General features: G+C 36.3%; 1 protein-coding gene across 2 annotated transcripts; it reads right to left on the bottom strand.

The window, feature by feature from the left end:
• Positions 1 to 464: 464 nt before the first annotated feature.
• Positions 465 to 18,346, bottom strand: LOC135673057 (protein TRANSPARENT TESTA 9-like). Of its 2 annotated transcripts, none has more exons than XM_065181755.1 (21): positions 18,045 to 18,346; positions 16,364 to 16,415; positions 16,209 to 16,285; positions 16,002 to 16,135; positions 15,819 to 15,915; positions 15,645 to 15,702; positions 13,477 to 13,585; positions 13,260 to 13,383; positions 12,534 to 12,720; positions 12,120 to 12,424; positions 10,644 to 10,732; positions 10,490 to 10,563; positions 7,983 to 8,090; positions 6,640 to 6,696; positions 6,096 to 6,233; positions 4,220 to 4,325; positions 4,065 to 4,136; positions 3,882 to 3,928; positions 3,067 to 3,226; positions 2,803 to 2,969; positions 465 to 1,111 (listed from the first exon to the last, which is right to left on the bottom strand). In XM_065181755.1, exons 1-21 carry the CDS (start codon positions 18,101 to 18,103, stop codon positions 812 to 814), a joined length of 2,520 nt encoding a protein of 839 aa, XP_065037827.1. In that variant the 5' UTR covers positions 18,104 to 18,346; the 3' UTR covers positions 465 to 811. The 2 variants fall into 2 exon arrangements, with proteins under 2 accessions (XP_065037827.1, XP_065037828.1); XM_065181756.1 differs by having other exon boundaries at positions 10,490 to 10,560.
• Positions 18,347 to 18,669: the final 323 nt, after the last annotated feature.

Genomic DNA, 18,669 nt, shown 5'->3' with positions numbered 1-18,669 from the left:
ACAGGCATCAACTGCGTCTGATCTCAGACTCAACCGCAGCAGAGATGTTTTGGATTTTGTGTTCCTTCGGAAGATAAACCTCCGAGATGAACAGAGTAGGCAACAAAATTAATCCTTTCAGAGATGATATGAAACATAATTAAGGCTTTTGAAACGCCCAAAGAGCTTATTCATCCACCATCATCCCGACAGTTTGACCGAGACAACAAAGGCACTTCTAACCGAGCCACCATACTTTGTGGAATAAGAGTAATCTCGGCTATAACAGGACGGTGTTCATCATCCAAAGAAGAGTTGCTGTGCTTCATATCATTGCCTTCGACTTGCAGAACCCAGACATGACCAGGTGAAGCATTTCTTTCCAACGGAAGCAAGAGAGCATCATTGAAAGCCGTGACAGGCACTCGATTCCCCAACTCTTTATAGCAAGAACAATATATATTACTCTCATCAAGCATGAGAAATTTAAAAGCCGCACCGAGTAAATAACAATTTTATTAGTCCACAATTACAAGTGATTTTGGCCCTTTTAAGCAAGTTAAAAGAATAAATGCTGGAACATATGGATTATAGAGGAAAAAGAGAATGCCACAACTAATTTACAAAGAATGGCATGTAGCCGCCGCCAACTCAAATGGCTTGAACTCTACATTTTTGTTGTTGATGCGATTTAGGAGGAGAAACTAACGTCCGATGGTACACTAATGGTGGTGCATGCTTGGTGAAGAAAACAAGCACCAAATTAGACCCTGTAGAGCCACATTAATTTCACAACCCACCGCTTAGAATGTACAAGGAATTGTCGAACAACCTAGTCATCTGTTGTATCCGTAGTAGTATGTTCTGGAGTGTGACCAGGTGTATCAAGTTGAAGTGCAGGCTTTAATCTTCTTTCCACCTCGTCACGTTGCGCATTTATCTCTTCCATTATCATTGACTCTGCCGCTTTGCAAGCCTGCTCGTCTTTGAAAGCTAGCGTCCATCGCCCATCGACCAAAACCTTTGACTTCCCTTTGTTCAAGAAATCAAACTTCGAGGGATCCAAAAATGGTGAGTTTGAAGGACGGATCCGTAAATGTAACCATCTGGGATGTTTTTCATCTATCTTCGGCTGATGGTAAATGAAACATACATCATTACTTTACATATTACTTGCTAAAAAATCACAGCACAACAAGCAGATTTGTTTACTCTGTAAAACACTGTATTCAAAGAAAGCATACAAAAGGATTGCATGTCAATCACTAGTTGCATAAGGTTTTTATCCTACAAAGTGTTTTACAACAACAGCCTCCAAAAGAACACTAGGAAACCCAGTATTCTTGCATCCGTAACTTAAATTACAAGTAAAATATTTCCACTAAGTTGCTTATTTGCATGACAAGTTGTCCTTACTCTAGATAATATGGGTATTAGTTCTTTTGTAATCAAGCGCAATTGATAATGATGCATATTTTGCTAAAAATGTTAAGACGATACATTCATAAGTTGAAGATGTTTCATAAAAGAACATCAAAGTGCTTCTGTCATATTATAATGTTCTCGAGTCATAAAGGTAAAAATACTTGAGTGGTTGCATGAATACAATATTTAACTCCATGTATATTCAACTTTTTATCAATAGAAGCTCTCATTTACCGTATATGAATAAGCAATTTGCAAAAACATTTCTTCTGGTTAACCAGTATTATGTAACAGAATAAAATACATACAAGAAAGTCAGTATGAAAAATTGAATCAATGACGATAGAGCAAGTATCATGCACATATAGATTATAATATACAGAATTCCTGCAAGTGAAATATATGGCAATTTTTGTTTGCATAGAGAATCAGATATTCATAATTAGAAACAGTTGATCATGTAGTATTTGTGTAAACTGGAGGAATCAAGTAATAAAAACATAATTACATCACCAAAGCAGATAAGAAAATCAACAAGCAATGGTTAACATAAAAACCACAAAAGGAGTAATGTCAGGCACTTTACTGTGATGAACGTGAGACAAGAATTAATACCCAGATTTAATCAGAGACATGAACAAAAAAAGGCATGGAACATCGATACAAAGCACTCAACTGAAAGGAGAGGGATTTGGAATAAACTAAACAAAAGAAACAAAATGACAGCTTCTTCAGTCACGTTGAACATAAATATGGATTGTAATGGGCCTCATCAATGTTAGCATTTGGCCCAAGGAACCAAGCGTCCTGGACTAGCGGCTGAGATGCACAGGAGCCAAAAGCCAAAAGCAATGGCTTCCGTGTATGCTGCTAAGATGCACAAAGCCAAAAGAAATATAGCCATCTACGCTGCGGAGATGCGCAGAACCTTCGCCCGGTGCTAGTGGCATATTTTCCAAACCAACGAAAAAGAAAAAAAGTGCAACAAAACCCCAAAAGAAAAATCAGCACTACCCATCAGATTCCACCTCCATATTTCCCTACCTATCCTTATTTGCTTCCAAAACCATAACTGTTTTACACCTTCCTTACGTATCAAGATGCTTTATATGCATAAAGAAGTTAGCATATTAAACAACTAATGTTAAACAGCACGTGCACTGAAAATAGATCAGCAGTTAATTGTCCAAATAATTTCTTACACTCTTGTTCCAAAGAAAAATCCAACAAAAATAAAAATAGAAAATTCTTAAGCTAAAAAATATGGTTTAACTGTGAGACATGTTCACACATCATTTCATATATCTTAAAACAGTTAACAGAAAAGAAAATCAAAATCCAAAGATTTTCAATAACATATGCAATCCAGTGGATAGAAGATGGGTTGGGTACACATACATCTGAACCAACCAAAGGTGCAGTGACACGAATAATTCCCAACTGCTGTTTGACAGGCGATTCTTGCGCAAGAAGAAGCCATCCGGATGTTCCCCTAGATATTGCTAAAAAGCAGAAGTGGCGTTCTTTACCTCTCTCGAATGCTATTCTACAAGGTACTGTATTGTCTACATAAGTCAACCACCAAAAGGATTAGTATCTCAATTCTCAACACAATCGCAATACAAGATGACTTTAAAATAAAGTCATGTAATAACGGCATACCTAAGCAAATCTCAGAGCCAGGTTTTGGCACAAAAACATCCAAGACAGATGTTTTAGCACCAGACATTTCAGGAGAATCAACTGGAGAATATAGATTAGGTAGCTCAGGTAAGGTTCTTCCTAACGAGAAAACCAGAAGTTGACGTTGAAGAACAAAAACCTGTAGATTACAACATCAAGTAGTTAGAACAACAAATATACATGACCCCAATATTTCTAATACATGAATTAAAGTCCTGTCATCTGAATTGTTCTTAGATCTTAAGAAATATCCAGATTTCAACAATTTAACAAGGCCAAAAATAACCCCAAAAGTTTATTCAAACATCAAGAACACTCTACCAATATTGATATTGGATGCATATCCATTAATCATCTAATTATAATGTCTTCTTGTTCCTAATGCCTTCTACACAAACTATCCAACAATGGAAACAGTGTCCAGACAGTAACAGCCAACATCCGCAACAAAAAACGATATGATGCTTTCTTAGATTACCATCAATGGACAGTAGTTGACAGTTGACATTAAGCAAACAGCTTTGGCATCATAAGAAACAGATAATATCAATTGAACAAGGGAAATCAAACTGTGTTTATTGAAGAAACTAGTCAAAAGAAAATTTTAAACATATGTCAACACTGTTACAGAATCTCTTTTGCTAATTACACTTGACCATACTTGGATGCCAATGCACCTCTATGCTAACGATTGATTACTTTAATTAGAATTAATATGAAGATAATTATGCATTTCAATGCCCTATTAAATCAAGTTCTACAGAGTACATAGTACTGTAGATTTGAACACCAACCTTAACTATCTCATGCATTCTTTCTGCAGCAGCAAAAGAGGATTCACCTGTAATACTATTACATCATATTAGCAACTAACACAAAAAAGCATTTTCTTAGTAAAATACCGACAACAGCTAGTTACTAGGAACATATGTCTATCTATAAGCAGAATACTGGAATGAATGACTTGCAAATCTAACCTCCAGAAGAATATCTTTGTGATGACAAGAGTATGGATTTAGAGTCTTTTGGAGGTGATGAAGCCTCAAGTGCTGATTAGAAAGATAAGAAAATGAAGCATCAATATAATCATGTCAATGTGCAGTGAGAAAACAACCCTTGACTCCACAACTACCTCTTTTGCATATCCTCCATTCATCTTTAAGAACAGGTATGAGAACATCACACCAAGCTCCCTTAATTTCTTCCAAAAGGTTGCTTGTAGCCAAATTGTCTGAATCCTATACACAGTAGGATTTCTATGTCAACTAAAGATAATATGAACAATTATCCAACAGAATATGCAAGAATTCCAAAGTTGGAATATAACAAAAAATAGATATGATACTCTTTGCTGCTTTTGGAGTTGCCCACGACCGGATGCCAACACAAGTAGAACAAAAGAAATGAAGTACAAGGTGACAAAAGGAAACAACAAAAAGCTGTAAGGAAAAAATAGCCAGACAACACGTTGATATAGGGAATAATATTTTCCAGGCACTCGAGCAACATGATGCAAAAAGGGCTAGCCAATTTGGTTCCCAACTCTTCAAGTCCAGTGAAACCAAAACTTCAAACAGCACCCTCATTTAAAACAAACTAGTAGGCAAAAATAGGGCTGATATCTGGTATAGTTCCATCTACTAAGATTCTAAGATGTTCACTGCCAGTGTGATTAACTGCATTTTTCATTTGACAGTTCTTCCATTGCAACATAACCACAACTAAAAAACCATTTGACAAGAACATAGAGTAACCCATCATGACCATTTCAGACAATCCTGAAACCCCTAAATTTTTGGGCCTCTGCAATAATCAGAAATATACCAATTCTTGCAGTCTGGCTTTTTAGCAACAGGTAATTCCAACTCCAGCCAGTTCTCGCTGAATTTTATTGTCAAAGGTGGGAAAATAATACAAACAGGTCATTCGAACTCTAGCCAATTCTGACTGAATTTTATTGTCATAGAAAGGGGGAACTAATACAAACACAAGTTCGAGAATCAATCCAAAACCAATCGCCATGTGAATGAACTTTATGTGGAACTTCCTCCTTTACTGAAGCCTCCTTTAACCAGCTTTCAAATTGTGGTATATGAATTTCTATTACAAAAAATAAGACCATATTCACTTACTGTTGCTAATGTCAATTAATCTAGTGACTCAATCTAGTACATCAAATTAATCAGTTACCTTTCTTTACCAGCCAAGCCAAATAAGCAAAAATGTAGACATGGACAGTTAAAAAATAGTAAATACTCTATCTCCAGCCAGTAGTACAAATGCCCCAGACAAGTGCATTTCTTCAAGCACAATCTCATTGTATGTCACTTATAACCTCTATCACTTGTTTTATGTAACTACACCACAAAATATCCACTAGAAGTCTGAAATCAATCTCCTACAACTCTGAGCTAATCCTTTCATCTGTTTCGTGAGCAGCAATCTTTTTCACGATCTTCTGGGTAACATGAACTGCAACCCCAGTCTAGATTTCTTACAAAAGATTTTAAGCACAACATCATGGATCTTCACCTGCTACTAAGCCAAAGGATTTCTAGTTATGAATTCTAACCAAAAAATTTCTCACTATTGATCGTTGTAAAGTATGTCACAGAAACATACTTTTCAGACTTAGAACACACTGAAATGGATTGTTATAATGTTCATTCATTCTATCTCAAGGAAAAGGAACAGACATTTGGAACCCAAGGAAACATCCAAGTTACATCAAAATTCAAAAGCATATATTTTCACAATAATATATATGGTACCAACATTTCACCATCTCATGGTCTATCAGATCAAAATCTACCAACCACAAAAGAGGATGATGAAGTAAACTTGTGTCAAATGATAATAATGACTGTTCCTCTGTTATGAAGAAAATATGGAAACTATAATCTCTCATTTCTCTTACAAAAAGAGGCGATGGTCTCATAACAGTTTCAACTTGAAATATCAAAACTAAAGTTAGATGACATAAGAAAAGCACTTAAAGCCAATTGTACCTTGAGTCTTCTAAGATGTAGACTATCGAATTCTTCCTCACCATGAGGAAGCAGCTGTCTTAAAAGCCAACCACCAAGCCATAATATGTCTGCAGGTATATTGGACCTGCAGAAAAGACTTGCTAATGCATCGAGCACCTACAAACATGAGACCCACAATATAAATTGTAGTCATTCTGGAAGTAGAAATAGCTCTCAAAGAGCACTTGGCCCTATGATACAACAATTAGTTAATAATAAATGCCTCAGTTCTACAGTTTAACATAAGTTTATACAGACAAATTATGTTATATTAAAAACTGAACCACCTAATCTAAAATGACAGGACAACTAAAAGCTAGAATGCTTCCAATTTTCCTTCTAGAAAGAGCAACATAGCCAACTTATGCATTATACAGTCTAGAATTTAATTGCAACTCTTTAACTAAATTCACCATTCGTCTTTATATTTAAGGAAATAGAATAAGAATGAAGTCTAGTAACAAGACAATTATTCAATAGACAGCAAAAAGGAAACTAAGCACAGCAAGAGTAACAAGTGTACCTGATATCTACATATTTTGGGGCTTATTACACATCCGGCATGATAACCATACTCATCCTGAGAAAAATAAAACAACATTAACTCTGCAAGTAGATTAAAGCCACAGTAGTTGATGTAGTAAAGTCAAAAGGAACTTCATTTATTGTATCATGATCCTTAATATATGAACATGTGCCACAAAGCAAGCTATAACAAATCCATACATTTTTTGTATATAGTAACTGAAAATGCCTAGTTATATTCATTGAAACATGAAAGTAAAGAAAGGTGAAACTGAACTATGCTCAAATGTGAAAATGATCTTGATCTACCATAGAATTCCAAGTTTGATAAGGTGTATGTCAAAAGAACAAGATAACAAAGACGTCTGCTTAACAAGAGTGTCCTACTGGGCTTTTATTGCAATAGCATATGAACAACAATAAGCTTTATCATTCTTCTTTCAAGGCAATCTGTGATTTATCTGCCATGGGATATCAACTAGCAAAAAACACGTAAGGCACATAACAGGTCAAAATAACTGTTTATTGATCAACCCTGAGACTAAAGACAGAAGGAACAGAAACATGGAAAGGGAAGGAAAATAATGTTAGGAAAGGCAGTAAGAGATAGTGTAAATTTTTTTATTACTGCAGATTATCATTCAACATTATAACAATGTGTTTGATAATAGTCAGGATCCATCCATGTTCATTAAAGGAAGATTCTCTTTAAAACAGATATACGCATGAAGCAAAGTTTCATAAATGAAAGATCAATCTCGGCATAGTTAAAGGACAACCTAGCTATCATAGATAGAACTGGTGAAGATTGAACAGTCATCCACACCCAAAATAATGTCAATATTTCTGCATATCACAATGCAATGTCATAAAATTCAATAATGGCCAAAAGTCCATCCATGCTTGTTAAAAGAGAAGTGTCCTAAAGAAACTACAAAGAGTCTAAACAGTGATAGAAGCTGTTTTCACAAATGAAAGATCAATCTAGAAGTTGTTACAAGACATCCTAACTACTGGAGATAGTATTGATAAACACTGAATAGACATTCTCGTACAAACTAATATCAGTATTGTGACCAAGCAATATGTTGTTTGAAACAAGCAAGCTAATTTCTTAAAATATCACATAAAGATGTTCATCACTGTTACCTACCACGACTCCCCAAAAAAGAAAACAAAGTTAACAGCAAGGAGTTAGAAATCCCTCACTTTCAACCAAAGAGACTAAACAGTGATTAGACCTGGTGAGAATATACGAAAAAACTTATAGTATCTCTCAATGCCAAAAGGCCATGACCTTAACTATCAGACATTTCTAATTGAAAGCTGAGATAAACTCACCTCAAGTTTTTGCAGGTATCTATCAAGTTCAGTGCTTATATTATCTTTCAACATGCTAGTTGAAGAAAATAGTTGTTCCTCTCCTGTATCTTCACCTACCAAAGCTTGCTGCACATAGCCAGAAGAAGTATTACCATCTTATATCAATAAAAAAGGAAAAAAATAGAAGAGTTCATTCATATGTTCTGCTCATACAAAACCCAAAACAAGCAAAATAATTTTGCAACTTCCTGAAAAGGTAGATTAGATAAAAAATGGATTCCATAATTAAGCTTGTAGACATTTGCAAACTTTAATAGCAGCTGATACATATGGACATAACAATGGTATCTATGATATAGTAAAAGTAAACTTGCTGCTTCTACAGATACTATTCCACCTCAGCCAACCTGATTATTCTTCAATTCACAGGAGACGAAGAGTGGCATACCTTACTCCATCATTGTGGGTCTATTTTGTTAAAGCAGGAAACTAAAAGTAGGAACAAGTTGTTGTCGACCAGTCAGCCCACTCCATCTCCCAGTCCAACCCAAATAAACCCGTCAAAAAGATTAAAAATGAAACAAGGGAAGGGGACAGCCATTAATTCTTTACATTGCAACTGCTGACAACAAAATTAGACTGGTCCCTATCAATGCTTCCAGACATCAGGTTTGATTGTGTCCCCTCCAAAATCCATTCTCCTGGGTTTTGAAGTTATTAAACCAACCATCAACCTGACCAAGCCCCAAATAGGATCACTAGTCAGGCTGCTTGGTCAACTAGTTGAATTGAAATTTTAACAAAAGTATAAAGTAATTACATAAAAAAGGTACTACATAGTTGTAGTTATTACTTGTTTTTCTATCAATCTTTTCTACTTCTTCCTTTTCCTCTCCCTTCTTAGGTGACAGTGGGACTGAGTGGGCCCTCCACAGGGTCACAACCCAACTGGTCTAGTTTTTCCAGGCCTGACAGTTCATACAATTGGGGGATGTACTACAGCATCTTAGAGATTGATAAGCGATGCTATCTGCATGTATATCTATATGCGCATGGTATACAACAAGCCGTGGACACCAATTATATAGGGCCAAATACATGGCTGATGACATCTTAGAGATTGATAAGCGATGCTATCTGCATGTATATCTATATGCGCATGGTATACAACAAGCCATGGACACCAATTATATAGGGCCAAATACATGGCTGTTTTGTCATCGTTGAACTCTGTATAAGGCAATACCTCTAGTTAATTCAAATGTCATTCAGAATTTCAAACCCCTTTTTGTCATTTCCAGTAAAGTATTCTTGAGTCTTTCGCTACCTCTTCTCTCACCAATAACACTAATACACTCATCTTATATAATCACAACATCTATAGGTATCCATTGAACATATTCATATCAATTTAGGTGATTCTTGCTCTCTTATCTTCTATTTAGGTAAACCTAATTGTATAAAAATGAAACATTTCTTTTTTTTGTCTTCATACTAATTCTAGATATTTTCACCTTAGCCACATAAACCCTTGGTGTGTGTTGTTTCTTTACAGCCTGATACTCAAATTCATGAAGAATAGATGATCTATCAATTGCCTTATTGAATTTTACAATTAACCTATGGGGAACCTGATAATCTGAATGTCTATGATCCATGTTGCCTGTATTATGTAATGTGGAGAAATGTTGTTCTAACTTTAATAGTGAGATGAGGTGGTCAAAAAAAATGAAGAGTTGGAATTTTTCGTGTATACTGAATCCATGTGTATTTAAGGCTTCATTTCAAGGTTAAAATAATCAAGATATATCATCCCAGCCTGGCTTCATTTAACCCACCATCCATATGAGCATCCAGAGTTATTTAGAATTTTAGATAAAACCACTTTGACTGTATTAATATAACCCTTACAAGCTTAAAGAGTGTTTGATGGATTAAATCAATAACACGACTGAACCCTACACCAAATGCAGCCTACGAGTGTCATACCATGAGATACCTAAGGTATGTGTAAATAAGATGGCTATTACGAACACATGCATAGAAATCCTAGAACATGGAGCATAGAATATAGCTGTCATTTATTTAAATGGTATCAAATGACTTGATTGGATGAAAGGAATAAAAAATGGATGATATAGGTATGCACATATAATTTCTTAATACTTTTTATTTATCTCAGGACCCTTCTATTTCCAACAAACCTCAGGTTGGCATGCCAGAAATTTCGATTTTCTGCCAACCGAATGGTATCTAACATGACAAAAATAAAAATCATAATCCGCTGTTGTCCACAGCATAGCTCAACTGCTGGAAATACAGTGATCAACCCCAAATTGTTGAATTATTAGGATCTAAGGTTTTTTTTTTTCTTTTGCACCTCAAAACATCTTATTAAGATAACAGCTCAAAGCAGCTACAATAATATATTTTCATTTAAGTGATGAACCAAAAGAAAACAATCTAGTAAGAAAGAGAGAATATTTAAGGTAAGAGAGCAACAAACAAAAATAATCAAAACTAACCAACAAAAGCTTCTTATGTTGCTTTCTTTGAGGAAGAATCCCAAGTCCATCTAGCATTGTTTCATCCAATTCTACTAAAAATAACATACGACTTTACTAATATGTATGATACTGGCAAAGGGGAAATAAATAAACAATATGGTTTCATTATGACCTTTTGTTTGCAACAAGGTAGCCAGCAGGCTTAAAGAACCCAAAACTTGTAACTCATCCCCACCAACGATATATGATAGCAACAGCTCCCTGCAATGGGGAACAATATTATCAGATTGTAAAGTTCGGAATACAAAAGAAATGCTACTAATAAGATAAAATTTACTTTCAAAAAAAGCATAATTTTAGCAACAGAAATGCAGGATTCATTCACCGGGAATGCTTGGCAGCAGGACAATGATCCAAACATGTAAACCAACCTTATGGTATAGAAGGCACTAGCTTCTAAAATTCACACATTATATTCTTTTGGAGAATAACTTTTTTTATTCTTTATCAGAAGAATATATACTTTCTAACTGTATTGAAGAGATCGACACTTTCTGAAGGAAATATTTAAACCCCAATTATCTGAAAGCACATAATAACATAAGACAACATTTAATTCTCGATCCAAAAAGAAAGCCTTAAATTGGCATAACAACATCAAAGAAAAACCTCCAACAAGCCATCACTTGACCAAAACAACCAACCCTTGAAGAACATATTTTGAACTTGGTCAAAAGTACAATTGTGTTATTTGAACAAGGAGACTGGGAAAAATGCTCATGTTGCTTGCATAAAATTCATTTACTATCAGTACTTACAAATGAAGCAAAGGTTAAAATAGACCTTATGCAAAATGATCCCCATCGTGAACCTGAACCATTCAAGAAAAATCAGTTTCAACTTTCAACATTTCCAATTTTGAGTACCAGGCCCGTGGTGGTCCGTGATCGGACCAGGTCAAGTCCATTCCAGCATACCATGTGCCAGTGCGTCATAATGTATTGCACACAAAGAAAGTGGGGTGAAGAGGAGAGGACAAGGAGAGCATGAGAGGAGGCAATAGAGAAGGGACAAGATCAGGAGAATGAGGAGGCAACGGGCATGAAGGCGGATGAGAAGCACTACTTGTGTATCGCATACAGCAGGCAGATATGATGAGGATACATGACAAGGGGCCTACCACTCGATCCAGGGTAATTATCGAGCCTGGACCAGATAGTAAGCCTTGTACCACATATGGATTGTCTGAAACTGAGTGTTGGCATGCCTAGTTCATACTCAAACCGGTAAATACAGAGCAGTATGTACCAGTTCGGACGAAATTGAATTCCTTGGCTGATATGCATTGTCCATTAAGGTGGTTGGGGAGTCAAAACACTTTGCATTTGAGAGACCAAAAGTAGATGGTGCATAACGCACCAACTAATTCTCCCAAATTTGCCACAAACTAGCATATGTGTTTCCACTTTGAACATCTACTTTTTGGCAACACAAAGTACTTATTAGTAGGGATATCTAACAATCATGGAGCTTTTCCTTTTACTAGAGAGGGATACCTCACATCACAATAATGGTCAGATCCACGGAGAGCTATCTATCAGCAAATGACTATTTCTCAACACAAGAAGGAATCTTAGAATTGAGCTACCTCAAGGTGATGTGTGAACCACAATCTTCACTTTGTGAAGAAAAATGATTTGTTTGAGTAGAAGTGCATTCTGAATCTTCTATGTTCACTTGAGCAGCAAGAAAAGAAGGTGCATGATCCTCGGATTCCTGAGAGACAGCCTGCTGAGGAACATAGCCATTTGTTGTGGCTTCAGATCTTGTGACAAAAGACTCTAATGGACAGAAAAGAGTTGCAGCGATGGTACTGGCCAAATCCTTGGTTTTGAAAATGTGCAATATACTGCAAAGCAGATACAAGGAGGTTGCAGTGCCTACCCGTGTGCCCTAGACCAGCAAATAATAAATTAGTAGTAAACAACTATTAGAAACAATGATAGCATTAAGACCACATGGTGACAATGTCATTATATATGATAAAAATAAAGTTACTTACGACATTTTGCTTTTTCAATGATGGCAGAAGCAAAGGAAAAACCAACAGCTGCAATATGTTATCAGTGAGCAATCGTCCAAGGTCAGGAACTCCAGCAGATATAACATCACTGAAGTAATACAAATTGTCCTCAATATCATCTACAGCATCAAGAATTGAAGAGCTTGAATCAGATGCATCTTGTTTCCTATAGAAAAGTAAAAAATGACACTAGTTAGAGAATGAGTATAAGGTTATAATTTGATTTGTGATCAAAGCGAAAATGATGCTGGCTGATGAATACTCATATGACTCCCTAGATATCCTTCAGCCTGCCAAACCTTCTAGCTCCTCTTCCATCCTACAATATATGTAGCTCCAGTGACCCTATTCTCAAACTTAAATTGCCCTCCAAAGACATCCACCATAATATGTGCGACACACAAGAACTTATGCAATGCATGAAAGCGCACAAGGTTGACAGATACTGATGATAAGTAGAGCATTAACTGTCAGGTGCTTGTAAAAAATCCACTAGCTAGCTATTTAACAAGGATGGGTCTCAAGTTAAAATAAATCAAGAAATTATGGTTTAATTGTTGTCAAAATTTGCAAAAAACTTAACACACTTATTTTTGACAAAAAATGGGAAATAATCTTGGGAAGGTCATGAGTACTCATCTTATGATTTTGCATCTAATAATTAACAACAAGGATAAATGATCTTAAAAGGGCAAATAGTATCACCTCAAAGTTTCAGATATCATCTCATCCAGGTTGAGGCACCGCTTACAAAAATGTTTGACAATATTTGAAAAATAATCAGATTGTGGGCTACGTACGACATATCTGTTCACGTATTCATCTCCGACTAAGAAAAAAAAAGAAATATTTAGATGAGCAACCATTTATCAAAGAAAACAAAATTTTCAAAAGATAGCGATATGAGGCCTTACCAACTTACCATGATAGACATTCAGGGTCAGAGCACGGACTGCAATGCGAACCATATTCTCATCATGAAAGGCAAATCGTATGGCCTCAACATAAAGCGGAAAGAAAACTACTTCCTCCTAGAGAAAAGAATAAAATACAACACTAGGTTATATAAGAAAAGAAAAGTTCAGCATATGGCAAGAAGTGAAACTACGATATAGCCATATGGTTCAAATTTCTCATCATGAAGTGAAGATGTGCGAGTCAGACATCAATCCAACAAGTTAATATCTAATGGCAAACTTCTAAATCTTATTGGGCAATTAAGGTCAAAAATCAAACTCTCTTTATTTATAATGTTCCTTTTCTGCTTATCCAAGTACCCATCAACTTTTAGTCCCTAGATTATTACTTCTTGCATGATCTTTTTGCACTATGACTCGAACAACAAATGAGTTGTTATTTCTTCTAATAGGAAAATGACACTACTTTGTTCACATCATGGGACTTCGTATTCCCTAGTGATAACATCTATAACCGAACCATCTTCTAGTCCAACCACTTGACTGAAAAAAGTTACACCCCTTTTTATTGTCCAACAAAATCCAAAGCAGAGTTTGCTATACCAATGCATACCGCTCAGTACGGGAGATATGTACCGGTCCGACAAGATAACGATACATGGAGTCATGGACCACTCTTTATCGGATGGTACCGATCACTTGACCCTGTATTGGGCAATACAAGATCTATACCGGGCGATAACGGTTGAAATCCAATCGTCATCGACCTGTACCGATCGGTAACAGTCGGATTTCGACCATTACCAATCAAGGGCTAAGAATGCCTTATTTCAAACGGTCAATTTGATCATTTGAGACTTAGAAAATAGTTTTTAAACATTTTCCTCCCCCCTCTTTCAACATATTTCACTCTCTCAATCTTTTAAACTTTCTTAAGCTCTTTTTCACTCGCATCTCTCTCTTATTGTCACATTTTCACTCTCCTAAATTCAACAAAGCTACGATTTATGGATTGGATTAAATTTATGAGACTAATTTGGGAAGATTAAGAGGAAGAACACTCTAATCAAGAGGTATATATTCTCTTTCTAGATTGTATTGATTTATGAGATGTAAGCTTATTCTATGTGGTGTCTGACTTGATGTCTAATATGTTGTTTGATATGTTTTTTACTATAGAATAATGTTAATTAGAGAGTAATTAAGGTCTTTAATATTATTATTAATGTGTTTAATATTATTTTTTTTGAAACTAGACACTTAATAGGTCCAATCTTTATATTTCATGCATATTAATGATTGAATCATATGTTTGTGATGGTATAATAGGTTTAATTAAGTTTTTTAATACTGTGATTAATGACTTTATTAATAATTTAATCAATATTAGGTCAATTTACATTATTTTTGCTAAAATTATACTAAATTTATATTTATTTCTAACTTCAAAACCCTAATCTATTTGTCCTATTTTTCATGTATTTTTGGAGGGTTTTTTTATGATTTTAGGCATACTAGTGTACCGTCGGTATGCCTTGGTACGTACCGTATCGAGCAGGGCTCGGTACACCGATACGGATCAAAATTGTAATCCTTAATCCAAAGTGCTGCATACTAATTCTTCTTTATTCGCTTCCTCGTCATCTTTAACTTACAACCAATTGTAACACAATGATAAGGGCGAGCCTTGGTACACAAGATCCCAAAGTTTGAGTCATGGAATCAGAGGTACTACTTTGTACATTAACCCTGCCCAATCCCTGTATTGGCGGGAGCCTCGTGAACTAGATACACCCTTTTCTTTTACTATAGAACACAATGGTTGATGACAAATAACAAAATGGACCAGGTATATTTGCTCCTCCAAAACTTGGATCCTTTATGCAAGTGTGTCATCCTATATATGTGCCTGTATATTAGCTCCATATGCTCAAAGAGATAAATTACTATCTGACTGATATGTGCTGCCATATGTTTGAGATGTATAATGGACTTAATTCTCCAATGACCAGTACAAGTTCCATATTCTTTTACCCACATTATTATTGAAAAGTGAAAAAGGTATGTGACTGCTACTTTGTTGATTTAAATACATAATATGAACACAAACAATCAAAACACACAACACTAAAAAGGATATCAGTAATTGCATATTAAAAACTGTGTTCCATACTTTTTCAGTCTTCACAAGCAATGAGACTGTGTTCTTGTTCAATTTTCCACTGATTGCCCTTCAAAGATAAAGAATCTGAGTAGTTAAGTAATATAGAACTCAAAATAAGAGTAAAAGAAGCTCTCATAGTATGATACAGGAAATAAGATACACACAAAGAAAGCAATCACAAACCTCAAAAAGGATATGTAGTATGACACTAGCTCTTCGTTTCGGAAGTCAAAGGAATATGTAATGAGGTAATTAATGTGTTCATTACTGAAAATGTAGTCTGCAACAGAAGTGGCAATCATGTCATATGCCAAAAAGTAGGCACTAATTATGTTCCAACTGTTGAAACACTAAGCATTTACTTACAAATTGAATGGTCATTTCTTAAATTCTGGATCATAATGCTCATCGTCTGTAGCAACTGAAGCGCAACATTTGCCAGCTTACTAATCCTCAATATTCGTGCGAATTCACCCATAATCTGCTTCTCCATGAAGAACCTAAAAGGCAAACCAGAATATATTACTAATGCCAGTGCATAAAAGAGGAACTGAACTGAAGCAATTTACTCACTCAAAAATGGAGGGATCATGCTGGTCACCATATGTCACTAGTTCAGCAATGGATCTCAACACTTCAATTACAGAATCCTTCATGACGGAGCATGGCAATATGAACATTGATCGATGAAATTTTGATGTATGGAACAAATCAAGCAAAAAATTTACCTTGTTGACATCATTCACAAATTGAACCTTTTGCAGCTGATCTGTTAGATATCTGTACCAAATAGAGTGATGTTAAAATGGTTGGATACCACAAAACAAAATAGATACTAGAACCTACTTAACTCACAATAATTCAAAGACCAGATAGTGATGAACAAGTAATATGGGGAAAAATGCAAATGTAAAGAGACTCGTAGTGAGACTGGCACAAAGTCAAATAAAATAAGCTGCAGATAATTTAAAAGTAGTTGGATCAAGCCAGCAAAACAACACTTCAAGCTAAAATAAATGTAATCACAACTCATAAGGCTTCCAATCACTCACGTTGAAAGGCATTGGAAACATCAGAATAACAAGCAGTTCTTTCTTCCCCGTCATAGAATCTTGATGTTTGTTACACAATATACTAAATTCTTCTAAAGCGATTACAACGTCCAGGCATACAAGCAATATTTTGGATCTCACCCTATACCCAAAGCTAAATTATTGTGCCATCCTTTTGAGGGACACAAGTGACTGAATATGTTCATTTCGGAAAACTATATCAAGCAGAGAAGCTAAAAAAAGATCCCAATAAGTTACCAGAAATTACAAGTATAAGCATATCTAATAGGAGAACATGAGTTCTTCTTCATTAGAAACACTAACACAGTGCAGACACATTAGTAAATTAATAATCTAAAAAATGCATGATATCATCATTCGAAGAAAAGTCATGCTGATGACGGACACTAGCAATTGCAGCCTGAAGGTGGCAAGCAATGGGATGTGGCAGCTGCTTTACACTAACTTGAGGAAATCATAAGTTTGCCAAGTATTTCAAGGAGAAATTCTGCAGGGTTATGATTAGGCTTTATGTTTTAAGTTAACATATTACGCAGAAAAGCTCCAATTAAGTTCAAGTAATTGGAGGAAACCATCATAACCATTAGGGGGCAAGAACATTCTTGTGTATCCAGCTTATATTCCTATGATCTCTTTCTTCCCTAAACTTATATCCCCCAATAAACCAAGACCAACACATCATTTTCCAAACAGCAATCTTGGGCGCCTCATTCCAGATCCGTTCTGACAAATTACCCATCTTCGCCATCCAAAAGACAAAAGAATATAGTGAGAGTCATCCATGTCCATATCCATTGGTTTGCTTGGTACCAAGTTTCCAACGGGCACGTTTTTTAAAAAACAAAAGTCTAGTTGCATAATCGATTGTCTCAGCAAGAGTGTCATCAAGAGAAAATCTGCCATTTCTATTGAAAACGGTGCCTTCCCACGGACAATTTAAATAGATAAATTAAACCAGGAAATAAAATGAGTACTATTAAAATATAAAAGCTAGATGTTCCTACAACTACAAGTTCCTACGTGCCGAACATATCACAAAAAAAATACTCTTCAACGATAATCACCCTCTCGTCTTCCTGTTGCTTTTTGAAGGGATAATGGACTATGATTTCCCGCTTCTGTGATGTGTCAATTGAATGATGTATCCCCTTCTTTTCTCTTCTAAATTCAAACCAACTTCCACGAATTTGAGCCAATTAATACACCATAAGCATTTCAGCAAGGTCAAGAAATCTCAGACGAAACGCCCAAACCTAGCACCCAATTTTCAACCAAGAAATCCCGAGATCGGAAACCCTAAAGAAAGAAGAACCAAGAAAGAGAGGAAGCGACGCACCGAAGCTCGTCCAACGAGAAGCGGTTCCTGGATCGCCAAAACGAGAACCACGAGGACATGGTGAGGGCGATCCAAGCTCCGAGGGATCACGCGCCGCACGAATCCGAGCTACGGATCATCGCACTCACCGCCGCCCGGAGAAGGAACCTTCGGACCCGCCGCCCTTATCCTCCTCCCCTTCCCCCTCCTCCTCCTCCTCCTCCGCCTGTTCTTTTCCTCGCCTCCCGCTATCTCCTTCCCGTTTCGCCGTCGGAGACGAAGAGGTCGGCCAGATCTCGCCTTTTGCCACTCCCCAAACACAAACAAACCAAAGCAAACGAACACAAAATAATTGCATACGAACACCCCTTGCGTTAAAAGCCAAGGAGACGATGCTTTCCATGGATGGTGATCTCGGGCTTCCTATCGGAATACGGACGGTCGACTATTTATCCGCATATGATTCTAATACGCGGACAACATACTTTCGAGTTCTGGTCACCGCTTTGAGGGGCGGAAACAGAATCACGGCTATCAATCCGATGGCCTTACGTTTGTGGAGACTGGCCGGGTCGGATCCGGGAACCACCTAACCCGAACCGGACCCGGTCCAAGTGATAGACACACAAAATTGGACCTAAATGTC

This window comes from Musa acuminata, chromosome BXJ1-5 (assembly GCF_036884655.1).
Source record: "Musa acuminata AAA Group cultivar baxijiao chromosome BXJ1-5, Cavendish_Baxijiao_AAA, whole genome shotgun sequence".
Lineage (NCBI taxonomy): Eukaryota > Viridiplantae > Streptophyta > Magnoliopsida > Zingiberales > Musaceae > Musa > Musa acuminata.
The sequence above is the reverse complement of the archived record's forward strand: the minus strand, read 5'-3'. Positions and strand labels throughout refer to the sequence as shown.